Genomic DNA, 18,347 nt, shown 5'->3' on the forward strand with positions numbered 1-18,347 from the left:
GCCGTGGAGGGGCTGGGCCCGTGAGCCATGGCCGCTGGGCCCGCACGTCCGAAGCCTGTGCTCCGCGAAGGGAGAGGCCACAACAGTGAGAGGCCCGCGTACCGCAAAAAAAAAAAGAAAGAAAAAAATCACACACGGTCACAAAAATTTATCAACTCAATGCTATTCATCACATGATTTTGCGACTTCTTTAAACACATTAAAAGGATTACATTTCAATTCACCTCCTTTCTCTTCCTTTCCCTTCTGATGAAAGTATTTGCGAGCAGTGAAATGATTAAGAACAAGTGGTGAAAAGGAGGACAGAAAAATCAAACACAGAGGTAATCTAATACAAGTCCTCTCTTGAGTAATAACTGATAGTTGACTATTTTAGGAAAGCAGGATTTTAAAATAAAATTCATTTATCTTTGCAAAAGCTCCTACAGCTATAGTATTTGTGAAACAGAATAAGATACACCTGGTGATAGTTGAATGGCAATTTATAAGAATTTTTATTAACCAGTTTCTTCCAAGGGAGGTAGGCATGTGGCAGAGACACTTAGAAGGGAACCTTGAGCCTTAGCCTCCCGGCTACTTCAGTAAGAGACAGCTTGGGTGGCAGGAAAACCCCTCAAGTGCAGCTCTGCGATCTTGGGTACGCCATTCTACTTTCTCAGACTTCACTGTGAGATGAAGGACCTGGTCTTTAACAATCTTTAATGTTCCTTCAAGCAATAAACACTGGATTTGATGAATTCATGTTAATATAGCCCAAGAGGGAGGCGTATACATTTTGTGACTTCAGGAGAACCTGTCCCATCAAATGCATTTAGAGGACAATTGAGGGTACCTGGAATTCTCACAAGTATGAAAAACTAGCTTAAATCCCCAAACAGGGTTCCGTTCAATCCTGTTAGTCAGTATAATAGCTTTCTTTTAGAGCTATTCCTGATTGGTTAAAATAATCAGATATTAGGTCTCTAGTAAAAAACTAGAATCAGCATAAAATTCAACACATTTTATAAACAAGCCAGATTAGAACCGTTCCCATTGGACTTGAGTTATACCAGCCACGCAGAAAGCAGCTAGGGACTCACCTTGAGGATAGTGGCCACTGTTTCCTGGGAGGCACTTCTCATGTCCTCCCCATTCACAGATAAGATCTGGTCTCCCTGAATCAATCTCCCATCAAGGTCTGCGGCTCCACCTTTCACGATGTCGGAAATAAACACTCCACTTCCATTTCTGTGAATACCATAAAGCAGTGTAATAATGGCACAACCTAATATTTCTATATTAAATCTGAGATTACTGATATTCTTCCCAAATGATAAACCTCAGAGTGCTTGCCCTTTAAATAGCTTATACCTATTTACGCTGCCTATGATATTCACTTTCATTGGCCCAAGGGCATAATTTCTGCAAGAGGATAATTTTAGTGAAATAAAATGGAAATACACTTTAAAAAGTAGAATTAAGTACTATTAAAACGTACAGGTTATTTCCTTAGAGATCAGCTCAATTATTATCATATGATCTATTTCTAGTCTCTTTCTCACTCTCCCTCTCTTTCCTTGCCTTCATTACTTTAAGGTTTTAATTATGTTTATTTATTTGATGAATAAATAAATGTCTCAAAATTCAAGAGGTTAAAAAGGGGGGGGGAGTTCACCTCTCACCTCTGTTCCCCTGTCCCCAAGTTTCCCTCTCAGAGGTAACCAATGTTACTCATTTCTTGGGTATCTCCAAGAGATATTCTGTGTATACGTAAGCAAATGTATGTGGGTATAATACACATGCTTGTAAGTGGATATACATGCACATACACTCCTTTTTTCCCTCCAGTTTTGTTTTAACTTTGCTTTTTTCACTTAATACCTTGGCAACTGGTCTTTATTAGCACTTGGAGCTTCCTCAGTGTTTTCTTTCTATGGCTACATACTATTCTATGAATGTTCCTTAATTTCATTTATTAGTAAACTATTGGTGGACATATATCAGTAGGTTATTTCCATTCTTTAGCTACTGCAAACTATGTGCAGTGAATAACATATCTACAAGCATATCATTAGGCTAAATTCCTAGTCGTGGAATTGCTAGGCAAAGAATTGTGAATTTTGGGCTTCCCTGGTGACGCAGTGGTTGAGAGTCCGCCTGCCGATGCAGGGGACACGGGTTCGTGCCCGGGTCCGGGAAGATCCCACATGCCGTGGAGCGGCTAGGCCCGTGAGCCATGGCCGCTGAGCCTGCGCATCCGGAGCCTGTGCTCTGCAACAGGAGAGGCCACAACAGTGAGAGGCCTGCTTACCGCAAAAAAAAAAAAAAAAAAAAAAAAAAAAATAGAATTGTGAATTTTGAGAGCTTATACATCTTATCTTTTTTTTTTTAAAGATGAACTCATTCTAGCTCAGATGGGTTTTTGTTTTTTTATTTTATTTATTTATTATTTTTGGCCACGTTGGGTCTTCGTCGCTGCACGCGGGCTTTCTCTAGTTGCGGTAAGCAGGGGCTACTCTTCGTTGCGGTGCACGGGCTTCTCATTGCAGTGGCTTCTCTTGTTGCGGAGCTCAGGTTCTGGGCACACGGGCTTCAGCAGTTGTGGCACGCGGGCTCAGAAGTTGTGGCACACAGGCAGCAGCATGTGGGATCTTCCCGGACCAGGGCTTGAACCTGTGTTCCCTGCATTAGCAGGCAGATCCTTAACCACTGTACCACCAGGGAAGTCCCTACATCTTATCTTTCATAATGAAACCTTTTGTGCTAAGGAATGTAAATGTTCCTTACAAACTCAATCTAAAATGCTGGTCTTGTATAAAGATTATTTCATCAATCCACTACGAGACAATAAAGGAAAAACCATTACTCTAAATGGAATCTCTCCAGGCACGTGTATGCATCATAGCAAGAAAGCAAACTTCAACATGGGCTCTGTCAGTTGCTCTGTACCCAGATGTCCACTGAGTTTGTTTAGAAATATGAGTCTCAGCTCCTTTGTTTCGTAATGCATTTCCAAATTGATGGTTTTATGGTGCTGAAGTAAAAAAGAGATCATGAGAGCACAGTATGTGGTGCAAAATCAGTGCTCAAAAATGGTACCTAGTATCTTAGTAACAGCTTGGACTGCTGGAAAAAACCACTAGGCTAGTCATCAGAGGTCTGTGAGGGCACATAACACAATATACATAAAACCAACTTCAATTCTTCCTAAGAATATGTTTGATGCCATTTAAGGCTATATTGGGGTGTCACATGAAAATCCTGCAGCCCTGTTGGAATAAATACACACTAGATATCTAAAGCCAGTAAACTGTGGAAGCTAGAATTGCAGTTTCAAAATCTTACTTCTCTAACCTGTTAATATTATTCTGGAGTAATTACTGCAATTCCTATCACCCGGGTAAGCAGCAAAGATTTCAAAAGAGTAGCCTAGCCACGAGGATCTACCTACATTTTTGCTGCAAGCTATTATTTTGGGGACATCTGTCTTAATAGAAAACTATAGTCATGAAGAATCTATGTCTGTCGACTATGTCAACTCAGCTAGTCTCAGGAACTACTCAACTAGTTTAAGTTAAGAGAGTATGAAATTACCATGGTACTCTATGGCAAAGCAATTTCCCTAACCCAACATTGTATATATACATCTCTTTCTCGATATCAGCTGTTTCTTGGGTATGGTTGCTTTAATTAACCCCTGCAAGCCTCAGATCTAAGTGACTCCAAGTTGAAAGAACCTTGGAAACTCTGTTCTTACTCTCCATGGGGATAAAAGTCTGAACAGTCTGGGTCGACTGGGCTTAGAGTTCTATCTTTATATGACACATTTCTGGGCTAAGATCTTGCTCAGAAACATGACCTATCTCGTTCAAGTATTCATAAAAATGTTAATTTTAGAAATCATATCATTAGTTTATACTAAGCTTTATCTTTCAGTGTTTATAGGCTTTAGCCCCTAAAACTCCGAAGGAAGGAGGCCAATCAATCCTGACCTTCACAGCATTTCCTTACCGCTTCCCAACGATGCTCAGGCCCAGTCCTCGGCCAGCCTTCTTCTGCAGATCCACGGGGAAAATCTCCAAGTTCTCCTCATCCCTGTAGTGTGCCTCGTCTCTATACACCACCAGTCGCACCTTCTGGGGGGTCTGCCTCAGGGCTGTGATGGCTTCTTCGTGGCTGGCGCTCCGCAGGTCAATCCCATTAACCTGGAACGACGGGCATCCAAGATGGGCTGCTGACAGCAGAGGCCTCTCTGTCTGGGGGAGCTCCTTGACCCAACCAGTGAAAAACCTCCAGAAATGTCCAGCCATTCCCAAAGCACACAGGGAGTGACCAGTAGCAGTCGTAGCTGCTTCAGATACAAAGGACGTAATTCTTACACTCCCCCACCCCAAATAAGCATAGAGGGTGGGTTAGTACACATGATAATGCAATTTTAGGTGGCTGTGAACTTTACTGTGAACTCAACATGAGACAGCAGGGACTACTTGGCTCATTTAATTGAGGTCAAAGGGGAAATAAACATTAGTATTTGGTCAGCATTTTTTGGACTCAGTTTGCTGATTGAATTTGACATCCTCGCTCTTAATTGCTAACATCATGACTACTTCAGAATGGGCCAGAAGGAAATGAGGGACTGGTATTTCTGACAGTGTCAAAGACTCCCTGAAGTCCACTCATTCAAATCTGTATGAGTGAGCATAGACAGGACCATGCATTAGACAGCAGACTATACTGGAAGCAGCACTGAGTAAAACCACGGTCCCACTTCTAGAAAATCATGTGAATTTGGGCAAGTCATGTAACCTCTGTGAGCTTCCACTTCCTTGTCTGTTAAATGGCAATCATAGCCAACTTATTTATTTACTTAATAATGCTTGTGTATTAGCCCTTTATGAGAATTTCCTCATTCAATCTTATACTAACTCTCTGATACTATTACCATTTTACAGATGAGGAAACGGAAGCATGGAGAGGTTAAGTGACTTGACCAAGGTTACAAAGCTAGTACATGGAGAAGCCACAATCTGAACCCAGATTATCTTTCCACCCTTAGTCTCTATACCATGCTGCCTCATCTTATTCTTAGAATGGGTTTTTGGAGCTCCCTGCCACAGCAAAAATCAAGTATTGATGTTGGTAACTCAATTTGACACAAGGGAGAAATTAAGAGGCAGAGTAACCTAGGCTCAAATGAAGGGAATCATGGGTCACTTCTTCAAGGTCCCAGCTAGGAAAAGAGCCAAACCAAGGGAAGGATGGGCCCAGGCCATGGCCAGGTGGATGACAGAGTTCTCTCAAGATGTTGGTTTCAGTCTGTGTTTTGGTCCATCCCTGGGTGTCCTGGGCAGGTCAAGCCTACCTCTGGACCTCCATTCCTTCATCTGTAACAATGAGGGGCTGGTCTAAGGCTCTTCCAGTTCTAACATTCCAAAGACTCAGGACTCATGCATAAAGAATGGTTACAGAGAAGGCAGAAGAGAAGAATGAGCCCTTCTTGGAGAAGGTGACTTTTGAGCTATTATTTAAAGCTGATGCTATGAGTCAAGAAATTGTTTAAAAGCTTAATTTTCAAGCTGATCTTTCTTTTCCGGTATATCTTGGTGGGTCTGTGAACTCACTTAGATTAACTACACCCAGAATAACAGTGTTTAAGCAGGGGTTTTGGATATAGATGGAATTCGGTTTGAGTGCTGATTTTAACTTACTATGTGAAACCTAACATAGATTACTCAAGGCCAGCTTCAACTCTGTCTTCCACAAATTGGAGATAATAATAACAATAATCATAATATCCATGAAGTGTTGTGAGGATTAAATGAAATAAACCCTGTAGTACATTCGGCACAGGGCTTGGCATACAGTTAAGCTTGACAGAAGTTAGGAATTGATATTTTTAAAAGGAATTGAAGTAACTGCAGTCAGGGCTGTATTTTCTCAGTGCCAGCATTCACTGTTACTTCAGGCCCACGAATGCACTTTTATTGTTTGTGAGGTAAACCCACAGACAAAGAGGAAAAGAATGTCTCTGGAAAATGTGGTCTGAGCTGATTATTTTCTTGTATTCCAATAGATGGCACACAAGACCACTTCTGCTACTCAACTGAAAAAAAGTTACCTCCATGATTGAAGGTGAATTCTCTAAGCCTCTAAAATATGCTTTGAAAGGCCCTAACAATTATGCTTTTAATTAAAAGTATTGTCATTAACTCCAATATTACAAAAGCAATTCACACTAAATGCCAGCATCAAGATGTCTGCTCAAATCAAAGTGATCTGTTCCAAGTTCACAGTTTTCATTTTCTCCTCTGCTTATCAAGAGACACCATTAAATGCACCAATAATTGTAAGAGAAATACTGCTGTGTGGCTAGAATATTGTGCAGTGATGTATTACCTTAAGTGCCTTACATAAGCACCAGATGCATTATTTAGAACATTGATTGTAGAGGGGTAGGAGTGGTAATACCATTGTTCCCTATTTGAGAAGGGTCATAGGGAGCCCCAGTTGTCAATGGGAGTATATCATGTCCCTTGGGGAGGACAGGCATTCGGGGAAATGGGTGAACTGCTGCTTTGGAAGGAAAGAATAACCAAACTAGGGCAGCAGTTCCTCATTATTTTACCCCACAGGGAAAACCAGGCATTAGCCCTCTACTCTTTCTTCTCCCACTTGCACAAAAATAGAAGGGGATAATGGGCATAGGTATAGGGTAAGAGGAGGGACTGAACCTTAAAAAAGAACCAGAAAGAAGACAGTCCATGTTAATCATAGAATCATAAATCTTACCAGACTAAAAAATTATTTGACTATATCTTTGTAAGCAAAACCTGGCTTGTCCTCATTTAACATGAGGGTAGTATAAAACCATGGAAGGCCAGCCTGCACCATGCAGAGGACTCTCAGGAGCAGAAAAGCCATTGTTTGGAAAAAGTACAGTCTCAAAATGTATCACCGAAGTTGGCCTGTCTTCTTCTCGAGGCAACCTGCAGGCCCCAGGCTGACTATGCCTCATTATGCATCTGTACACAGCAGCCACAATTGGAACAAGTTCAAATGTGGAATCTAAGCTGCTTAGAAGGGAAACATGTTCCTTGACCAACCCGAGAGCTACATTTCTTAACTAAACACACAGTATGCTTTTGTGGACAAGATCCCGTCTGGGGTAAGAGAAGAGCCTATCTGGCTATCTTTAATGAGAAGTGTAGACCATCCATCCACACTGGGTAATACAATTCGGCTAGATGCCAGGAAATGGTTTAGTTGACCTTTCAAATTCTCCTTGCAGTTAAAACAAATTTGCTTTCTTCATGCTTATCTGTCCTGAGTGTTCACTTATACATGAATATATTTTATGGAAGACAGCAGCTACAGCTGAGGGTCTATTCAATACAGATAGATAAATTAAAAATTTTTCTTTTATTGAGGTATAACTGCTATAAAATAAACACTACATATTTAAAGATTTATACTGTGAATTTATACCTGTGCAAACATCGCCATAAACAAGAAATGCACATATTAGATTTAGTTCCACGTGTCCATTACAGAAAAGTTTGTGGGCTTACAAATTATGTTAACTATCAAGACATATATGCATCTGTACTCTTCTGAATATTCAATCTATTCCTCTATAAAGCCAATTATGATAGCACCAGTTAATTAGAAAATCTAGGGAAGAAAAAAACCCCCTCAAAACTCCTGACCACTAAAAAACGGTGTTGCATGCTAAAACAGTCAAGTCAATCCCCAAAGAGGCTACATTTATTTTTCTAACCTCATACACTTGCACCTTAATGAATGCACTGGGAATATGTCCTAATCCAATGATGAAGCACAGTAAAGGCCTGCAGAGAAACCCTATAACTTGCCCTGAATTCAATTTGCACTCAGCCTGGCCTCTCCTTTAACCCCTTCTTGCCTATGTTTTCTACCTTTAATTATAACTCTGGTTTCATCTTGGGAGGAAGACTTGAACCACCAAAGGGAAAAATAAAATTCTATGATGTCATTCATAATGTGCTACATTAAAGCTGCAAAGCAAAAATGCGCATGCCCACCATAAAATGTTAACCTATTCAATTAAATTCATCCAATGAAAGAAATAAATGTTGCCTACAGGTTTCACACCATTGAAAAAGCTCTTTAGTTCCACCTACCAGAATGCCTGGCATTGACTTTCCATTCATCCATTTCCTAGTTCAGACACTGCCTGCCTTGGCTCTTTTTAAAAGGCTTTAACACCTTTGCTAAATGGGAGTCCTTTTAAAAGAGGCAAGTTAAGTGTTTCAATTTTTAATAAGTACCATATACCACCTAAATGAAGAAGATTCTACATTTTCATCAGCTAGGAAACAAAGGTACCATGGCGTGGACCTCCATTTGAGATAAATATACTTATTAGGGATAAGAAAATGATACTTAAAGCTGCAATAAAGTCTTTTAAAATATCAGGTGTGCATGTTTATGTGTGTGTCTATACATATGTGTTTTTAGAAGGGAATTTAGTAAGGTGGAGAGGCAAAAAAATCAAATTGCAATACTATACAGTTTCATTTGATTATAGAACCTTTAGTTGTACTTTCCCCTTTAATTAAAGAAAGTTTTCACAGACAGATTTAGGTTGGTAATCTGTCATGATTCTAATGACAGTTATTTGATGTACATCAAAAAAAGAAAAAAGAATAAAGTACATGTTTTGTTACACTGGGAAAGAAATAATAAGGATATAGCTGAGTAGAAGACAGTGAATAGGTAAACTGACTGTGGATCAAGGTCACTAAAGGAACCATATTTGCTGGTATAAAATAGAATTCATAATCACATACCTCTAATATCTGGTCACCAGCCCAAAGTCTTCCATCTCGGGCTGCTGCCCCTTCTTCATAGACTTCATGTATGACTATAGCATCCTATAAAAAACAAACCCTTATTAATTTTTAACAACCATAAATGCTTCCTTAAGCCAACAACCAAACCATAGGCAACAACCCATAATTTGCTATTTGTTAATAAAGCCATATTTTATTTGACCTAAACAAAATACACAGTTTTGGTAGATTCAGAGGTATAGTCAATTTTCCCTAAGTTTATTATTTCATTCCTTTAGGATGGGTTTTGCCTAATATTTCAAGTTAAACTTCCCCCATGTGTTTCACTGTTAACTGTGTACACTGCTGCTGTGTATACACCTGAGGTGAACGATGTCTCATTCTTATTTACATTTTATGGTATATTTTGAAACATGGTTTTAGGTATTTATTGGTATTCAAGGATTTGGCATAGAAGTGTGGCCTGATGAAGGGGGTTTGTCAGGCCTCATTACTTAGGCAATGAAAGGTAAGAACTTAGGGGAATGAACTGGCTCTGGAGGACAGAGCGTGGAGTAGGGGAAAGGGCATTCACAGACCTAAGTGTAAGACACTGTGGTTTCCTGACTCTGCCATTGTGTAATCTTGGGCAAATTAACTCCTGAACTCAGGATTCTGAGCCACAGAATCAGGACAGTAGTTAAGGTAGGTAAGGTTTGGCTGAGGAAAGTGTTTTGTGGTTAATGAACTAAAAATTTTTGTTTTTCTTTGACTTAATAACCTTAAATTTTTTATCATCATGAAAATAATAAGTGCCAATATAAAGGACTCAAGCAAAACCACAGGGTGTAGTAGACCATGCAAAGAGACTGCCTCCTGCACCCGCCCTCAGTCCTACTCCCCAGAGACAACCACCACCAACAGCTTCCTCAGGATCCCTCCAAGCAATTTACCCTTGTACACCTAATTTTCCTCCCCCCGCCCCTCCCCACCAATGCTGAGCAAGAAGCCAAGCTTTGAAATCCCTTGCCTCAGGGATTTTTGTGGAGCTGAAAACTGAAGCAACCAGAAGTCACTGGTTCTTTCTGCTGCTTATAAAACTGAAGGGCACTGAAATGACGGTGGTAATGGAGGTGCTAGGTGTCTTGGCGGGCCACTGGAGAGGAAAAGCGCTTTTGAATGGAGACTAGAAACAGAGATCTGTGGGTCCCTGGGAAGCTAGGATGTGAGCCCTGCACTGCCCAGTGCCCTCCCATTCCCTGCCCCTCCAGCCCCCACACAGGCTGCAAGACCCTGCAGACAATGGTCAAGGGCTGCAGCCTACAGGCGTAATGGATCCCACCTTGAAAGAAGTCCTGAGTCCCAATCATTGGGGCCTGGAAGCGCCAGGACTTCCGGATGTGAAGAGATCATGCAGGCCTGGGTAAGCATGGGCCTGGTGATTACCAGGGTGGATTGATGACAATGACCGCAGGGGCCCCAATGTTGGGGAGCTTTGTGACAGAACCAGAACCCTGAGAGCCAATGGACCTCCAAAATGACTGAGGTTGATTCCACGTCAGTCCAGGAGCATGGAGTCCCAGAATTAGAATTAAATTGACTTGAAGTAAATAAATGAAATATTTCTTGCAAAAATATAAGATAGGCAAAGACCTCCAAACCAAACCTACTTTTCAAAAAAAAAAGTTTCCTGTACAAATGCTCTAGTAGAGAAACAACTGAAGAAAATCAGAGGTCTTTAACCAGATGACCCATCTGGATTCCAAATATCTTCCCAATAATAAATGCTTTCATTTTATCACCACACAGTTCTGAAAACATTCTTTATTATTATAGCAATTAGAGAGGCAGCCCCGAAGAGCCGGGAAAGGTTCCTTGATCCAGACAATTTACGTTTCAGATTCTGTACCAGCAATAGATTTTAGACCATTCTTTGCTTTAACTCTGACTTATGAAACTTCCAGACCCAGGGAGCATTTATACTGCCAAGAGTTTGTTTCTCTGCACTGTTTCAGGGGAACGATTTCAAGGAAATTTGCTGGGTCAGTGGCTTCAGGCGATCCCAACAACACTGCCAAGATGACACTAAGGGCCATTTTCATGAAGCTAGTTCAGGGAGAAATTAATGCAAGCTCCTGGTTACACCCTCTGTAATGCTGGTTTTCAAAGCTTGGTGGCCAAATGCCCCGTTTTCACTGGATTTGGGAGAGTCAGACTGAACTTATGCTACACATGGCTTTTACAGAGCTGAATTTTCAGCATAAACTCCTTTGATCTTGGAACATTACAAAAGTCAAATGGGAAATTTCTCTTCGTTCATACTCAAAGGGAAGAAAAAGACCCACTGGAGTTTTTAATCAGTAAAAGTAGCCTGAATCCAAAACTCTTAGATACTTTCTGGGTGCTCAATGAACTATCATACATAAAATAAATATACTGTTAATAGGCTCAAATAAATGCTGAATTCACTGCCAATGATTTGTTTTTGGTCCATGAGTCTTTCTAGATGGAAAACTCCATTTCTTTCTTTCCTTTTACTCGACTACAGTTGTGGTTTCTCTTAAAGTCATCAGTGAAAATACAAGAAAATGTGAGGCACTCTGACCTGTCAATAGAAGAAGGTCACATTTCTTACCATGTGCCCCCGTGTGCCCAAAGTGCTCTATGAAACTGTGGTTCTGGACAGTTGCATTAACTGGGGGTGATAGAGGTGCGAGGTAGGGACCAAATTAGAAATGTGGGCTAGTGAATTGGAAAAAAAAAAAAGATTTATTTTTCAAAACTTATATAGTTCATAGCATAGAACAGAATAGTAAAATAGACACTGGTTTGGGATATTTTAGACATCTATTTGACAAGGCTATATTAAAATTTTACTTATTTCTTGCTTTGAAAAATATTGCGATTAGATGAAATAGTGGGTCATTGATGAAAGACTGACCTTTATTATTTCAAATAAAAATTTGGAGTTGATTATACACATGATTCTCATCTGCTCATTGTATCCTCCTAATTTTAATGCTCTTGAGCTATTTATTCAAGCAAAGCTGCTTGTTAGGGACTTCCCTGGTGGTCCAGTGATAAAGAATCTGCCTTACAATGCAGGGGATGCGGGTTCAATCCCCGGTCAGGGAAGTAGGATCTGACATGCCGCAAGGCAACTAAGCCTGTGTGCCACAACTCCTGAGCATACATGCCTCAACTAGAGCCCACGTGCCATAAACTACAGAGCCCACACACCCTGGAGCCTGAACACAACAACTAGAGAAGAGAAAACCTGTATGCCGCAACTAGAGAGAAACCCGCGCACCAGAGTGAAGAGCTCGCGCTCGATAACGAAGATCCCGCACGCCGCAACGAAGATCCCACGTGCGGCAACTAAGACCCGAAAATAAATTACATAAAGAAATAAATAATAAATCTTTTTTTTAAAAAGCTGCTTGTTGGCACAGTTTTGAGTGCCTTCTCCTCCACCAACTCCCTCCCACCTTCATATCTTTGTGTATTTAAATAACACTCCACCCTGGATAACTCAGTGACTCTGTCTACCAGTACCAATGACTTCTTTTAAAACGCATCTCTTCTAGAAGCAATCTATTCATCATTTCCCTGTGGGTGGGTTGCTGGCTTATGCTGAACAGAGGCTGTAGAGACAAATGATTATGAGCTAGGCTTCTGGAGTCAGACTCCTCAGTCCAAATCCTGGCCCTGCTACTTCTGGCCATGGGAAGACTGTTAACCTCTCAGCTTCCCTATCTTTATATGGTTCTAGCAATATTATCTACACATAAAGCTTTATGTACAATGCCAGCACATAGTAAGGAAGCGATAACATCTCACTTATTTAACAGCTCTGTGCCAAAGAGGCCACATACTTCCCATTTGTGCCATTTAGTCCTCATAACAACTAAGCAAGTTCAGTGTTATTAGTCTCATGTACAGTTAGGGAAAAGGAGGTTCAGAAGGGTCAGATTTGACCAGGCCTTTGCAGCTACTAAGTAGAAAAGATGAAATTCCAGCTTGGGGCTGTTTAACACCAAAGCCTGTGTTCCTATCACTATTGCAAGCTTCTCATCTGCTTTAAATATTTTATTTTGCACTTGTATAAAGACAAGTGCAAAATAAAACTTGGGATTTTCCATATGGCATCAATTCTGTTGAAATACTGTCTCCTCAGCTCCACAGCAAAAACCTTGAGGGCATGAGCTGATCATTTTATAGACAGTGAACAGACAACTGTTGAAGTAAAAATTGAAGCCTTAGGCTTTAGACGCGGGGTGATGATCTATGGGTCTCAGCTGCTAGTGCTGGTACCGGATTAGGGGTTTGCACAACACAAAGCATGATGGGGAGGCCCTCTCCCCACCCAACATAAAGTCTTTCTTAATTCCACTTGTTATTCTTATCTCCTTCTTTCCTTCCTTTCACCTTTTCAGTCCTCTTTCTGTGTACCCATATGATTCACTGAATGATTTTTTTCTACAGGAGCAGAAATAGAACAACATTATATACAAGTGATAAATTGATGTTTAAAATAAAAAGTGTTCAATCCAAGAAAAACAGATTAATTTCTCCTAATGGCAGACCTGAGAATCATTTATAGATGAACAAGACTGACATATAATAAAAAAGTAATTTCCTCTTGGTAGTTGTGTGACTTTCACTGGGACAATAGGAATTTGAGTAAGATGGTCTGTTTACTTACTGCCTGAGGTAAGACCAATAGTGTCCCCTAGAAACTCTAAATTACTCATTTGACTTGCCAACTCTAGAGCCAGAGAAGAATTTCATCAGTGAGTTGGAGAGTTTCTCAAACAATGGGTTTTCTCTAAGCAGAAGGGTAAAGCAGGATTTCAGAGATGTAGGAAAAGCTTCTGCTTAAAAAGTTCTCCCTCACCAGTCTATATCTGAAACATGTTTAACTTGAAAAAAATTTCTTTATTCCACAATTAGGGACAACAGTAAAAAAATAGAGAGCCAGGAAGAAGTAGCTGGCTCGCCAATTCATCATATTGTTTAAGGAACCACTGTCTTAATGTCTGCATTCCTAAAAGAATAAGTATTTATTTATTTTAAAATATAGATAAAATATGCACATGGTATTAGACTCAAAACAGTATACACTGAGAAGTTTCTCTCCAGCACCTGTCCTTCACTCAATTTCCCTAATCAGAAACATACAGTATTAAGTTTCTTATGTATTTTTACAGAGTTAGTCTATATATCTATATTTGGAAAGTACTAAGGGCACCAAATACTTGAAGGTCGTGCCTTTTCGGCTACCTACTTTGTTTCATGAAATTCTACTGGAGCCAGGTAAGCATCACCTCTTCTATGAAACCTTCTTTGACTCTCTTCCCTGGTAGAGTGGATCAACCTGTCCTGTGGGTCACTACTATATCTTAGCATTATTGAACTCACAGTATCATGATAGTTTGTTCATGGATCTAGCTCCTATACCACCTCCTGCCCTCAGTGGAACCCTTCCAGACAGGAACTGTTCCCAACTCCTCCTTGTATCCTGGTGCTGAGCAGGATACGTGTTTGCTCATGTATCCTGCTCAATAAATGTTTGCTAAATGATCATCAAGAAATTCGCAGGAGATAGAAAAAGGCATCAAAATGACCCAGAAAGAGGAAGCTGGCAGGGTTAGTATGTCATAATCTTACCGTAACCAAAACCAGTTTCTGATGGCAAAAGTGATATACAACCAAAATACCTATCACACATGGATATTAAATCCATCTGAATTTCCAGAGGATTTACTTTAGCTTGGAGAGCAATTTTAAAAGGCCAAGTATGAGGGATTAATTATCATGGAGCCCCACAAAAATCACAAACACCTCCAGGGGGATTTAAACTCTGAATTGCTGGAAAAGAATTTCACAACACGTGGTAATGTATCCTTAGACAGTGTCAGAGTCATCAGACAGTTTAGCCCATCAATCACCATTTTCTTTACTGTTCAAGCTGCCAACAAGTAGATAAAGTAACTCATAAACACAGCAATCATTCAGCAAAAGGAAATTTTATTGTTGTCACAATAGGCCTATAACACTTAAAGAAGCCATGTGTTAGAAAAATTAACTAAGGATTCTCCTGTGGACCGAAGGATACCAATAAGCAGTGTGGGTGAACTATTTTCACAGAAAGAGATTTTATAGTTTTCATTTCTAGATATTCAGTGGATTGTTTTAACAAGCATTTTAGGGCAAAACTTTGATAAAGAATTGTATAATAGATATTATTATAAAGGAATACGTACATATGGCTTAATTTTACTGCTTGAAGGCACATTTTACTTAATTTGGATTGCTCTGGAATTAAATCCAATTTTTGTCATACTCATAAAAGCCCCCGCACCCACTCCTAAGGGACATTTTAACCACATAAAAGTTTCACACTAAATTTCACATTTAGGTGGAAAACATATTTACTGATGATCCAAAAAGAGTGTTACATCCTTTTTTCCTGCTTTACAGGAAAAAAAAAAAATCCCTCCTAACAAGAAAGACCTATGAGGACTAAAAGAAGAATTTAAAATGTTATATATAAAATGGGCATTTTTTGTGTCTGTGGAAGAAACTGTGGTTCAGATCTGCAGCCTTACAGGATTAATGCTACTTTTAAATGTCATTTAATAAAGTTCCCCTCTATGGCTGTCACTGCTCAGAAATCATACAGACATGTCTTCTATACAGTAGACCACTTTCTCAGCAGGAAAGCCAAACCAATGAGAGGTGATAATACAGTGGGGGTAGTAAAACGTGCAAACCAAAACTACATTCAACTCTACGCTGAAAAACACATGTAGATGTATTAAGTTACTGATTTGTGATGTCTACTGCCATTAGACAGTTTAAAAAGAAAGTGTGGGTTACAACTGCTAAAGTATATCTCACTTTTAGCAAAGTTGAAGGGCTCCAAACTGTATTTATATAAATAAATGGAGAAGGGTCTTAGAATGTTTTTTTTTTCTATCCCAAATCCTTTGTGACCACATCTTTAAAAACTTAGCTTCCCTATATTTCAATTAGAATGTGATTTGCACTTTGATGCAAAAAGTGGTTTGAAAAAAAAAAAAGGCAGTAGGGTGTGGAAGAAGGACCCAGGACTAGGAGTGAGAGGAGTTCAATTTTCTGACAGCTCTGCAGTAGCCAATTCTGCAAGTGGTTCTGCATGAACCCCTTTGTTCATGATACTTATCACCATCAGTAAAGCACGGAGCTGAACTATGTGACTTCTAAAGTCATCCTAGCTCCAAAACTTTAGACCTTGATGAACCCATACCGTGTGCAGAGCAAAGCAGAGAAAGCCTCTGTTTTACACAGATGCTTAGGCCCCGCCTAGGAATAAGACCTCCTTCTATTTTTTTTTTTAATTTATTTTACTTAGTTATCTTTGGCTGCATTAGGTCTTCGTTCCTGCGTGGGCTTTCTCTAGTTGTGGCGAGCGGGGGTTACTCTTTGTTGCGGTGTGTGGGCTTCTCATTGCGGTGGCTTCTCTTGTTGTGGAACATGGGCTCTAGGCACATGGGCTTCAGTAGTTGTGGCTCATGGGCTCAGTAGTTGTGGCTCGCGGGCTCTAGAGCACAGACTCAGTAGTTGTGGCGCATGGGCTTAGTTGCTCCACAGCATGTGGGATCTTCCCAGACCAGGGCTTGAACCCGTGTCCCCTGCATTGGCAGGCGGGCTCCTAACTACCGTACCACCAGGGAAGCCCAAGACCTCCTTCTAAATGACAGACCAGAAGAATAGCAACTCTCATAGGCTAAGAGAGATCAGAAAGATATGGGGGCTGGGTCGGACTGTATTAGTTATCTTTTGCTGCAAAATGTAGTGGCTTAAAACGAAAGCTAACCACTTGTTTGTTCATAATTCTGTAGGGTGGCACTTTGGGCTGGGCTCAGCAGGGCAGTTCTTGCGCTCTACGTTGTGTCAGTTGGGCTCTCCTGTATGCTGCAGTTAGGTTGGCGGGGGCCTCAGCTGGGATGGCTGGGTCCCTCTCCCTCCAAGTGCTCTCTCCGTACGGTGTATGTCATCCTCCAGGAGACCACTCCCGGCTTGTTCTCCAGGTGGCAGTATTTCAAGAGGACAAGAGCTAAGCTGTAAGGCCTCTCGAAGCCACACAATGCCACTTTCACTACTATTGGTCAAAGCAAGTCAATGGGTCAGCTCAGATTCGAGGAATCTGAAAAAGCTGCACAAAATTTATGGTCAATTTTAATCTACTACAGACTTTATCAAGTCAGCCAGAGGAATCTTCCAGCCTGTCAACAATGGAAGGCAGCAACACATGGTGGGAATGGTACTGGCTATGGCCACATAAACCTGTGTTCAGATTTTAGCTCTGCCACTTATAGGTTTGTGATATTTCTACTAAGTTAATTAACCTGTCTGAACCAGTGTTTCTGTCTCTGTAAAACAGAACTCAGAAATCCTACCTGTTAGAGTTTGAGGATGAAATAAGATTATATATGTAATGTCAAACAAAGTGTCAGCCAAAGAGATGTTAAATAACTGCTAACGAGGGCTCCCAATACATATATGTCTAAGGTTTAAGAGGCACATGTGGCACATGAAGGAAGGAATACATATATGTCGGAGTGATCAAAATTCACAACTCTAAGGATGAATGACACCAGTCTTGGTCCATTTTTAAAATTTCTAATTTTTCTGTTATAATGCTGATCCTACAATACAACTGATTGTTTCTTTTAAAGAAAGATTATGCAACAAGGACATTTTAGGTTATTTTTTCTCAAGTCATGGACTGTTCAGGGTTAAGTCCAATGGACCATCCAAATGCCAACAAGAGGTAAACCAGACTACAAGAGTCCTGTTCCCAAATATTTTGATTTTTCTGTTTCAATCAAGTTGAAACATATTGTTTGTGGATTCTGTATTTGCAAATTCCCCTGCTTCCCCAAATCAATGCTCTTGGTGCATTCATGGTAATTTGTGGACATGAGCAGAGTGGTGAAAAATTTGAGTTGCTTGATTCACTTGTTCCTAGCTGAGGTAGAACAAGGCAACATTATGCTTTCTTGTTTCGGCTCTCATACTGGAAACAAGCTTCCCTTAAAGGGTCTTCTTAGTGCCACATGTTTCGCATTTTTGTGCTGTTATGTGCCTTACCGAGAAATTACATGTGTTAGACAACCTTCATTCGATTATGAATTATAGAGCTGTTGGCCATTCAAAGTTAATGAATCAACAATATGTACTGAATAAAGTATCTTTAATCAGAAACACACATAAAACAAGGTTATATATTTATCATTGGTTAAAAATGTTGTGACCAGAGGTTTGGAGGAGGAATCTAACCCTGTCTTTCCTCTAGAAGCAATGGTTTAGTATTCATTAATTCAGTGTTTGCTGCAACTTTATATAACATAATTACCATGAATAAGAACTGACTGTACTTCCTCCTGTTGCTTTTCCCTGGTGTTACTTCACTACAACAAAACTGGGAAACCTAATGTGAAAGCTGATAAAGGTAGAAATGCAGACATATGCTATCTGTAATAGAGATGGCAGGACTCATGTGGACAAAGG

The 18,347-nt window shown here is 40.3% G+C and overlaps 1 protein-coding gene across 14 annotated transcripts in view; it reads right to left on the bottom strand.

Moving 5' to 3' along the window:
* Positions 1–18,347, bottom strand: part of PATJ (PATJ crumbs cell polarity complex component) — a 363,430-nt gene that overhangs the window by 45,012 nt on the left and 300,071 nt on the right. For 13 of the 14 annotated variants that reach the window (XR_008617259.1, XM_028489331.1, XM_028489330.1 and 10 more), the window contains 3 exons: positions 8,808–8,891; positions 3,991–4,184; positions 1,080–1,227 (listed from right to left, as the gene is read on the bottom strand). Coding sequence is in view for 12 of the 14 variants with exons in the window: in XM_028489331.1 (XP_028345132.1) it covers positions 1,080–1,227; positions 3,991–4,184; positions 8,808–8,891 (426 nt within the window). In the remaining 2 variants the exon portion in view is untranslated. Of the gene's footprint in view, positions 1–1,079; positions 1,228–3,990; positions 4,185–8,807; positions 8,892–18,347 lie in introns of those variants that run through there. The other variant, XR_008617260.1, reaches the window with a different exon arrangement.

Source organism: Physeter macrocephalus, chromosome 4, assembly GCF_002837175.3.
Source record: "Physeter macrocephalus isolate SW-GA chromosome 4, ASM283717v5, whole genome shotgun sequence".
NCBI lineage: Eukaryota > Metazoa > Chordata > Mammalia > Artiodactyla > Physeteridae > Physeter > Physeter macrocephalus.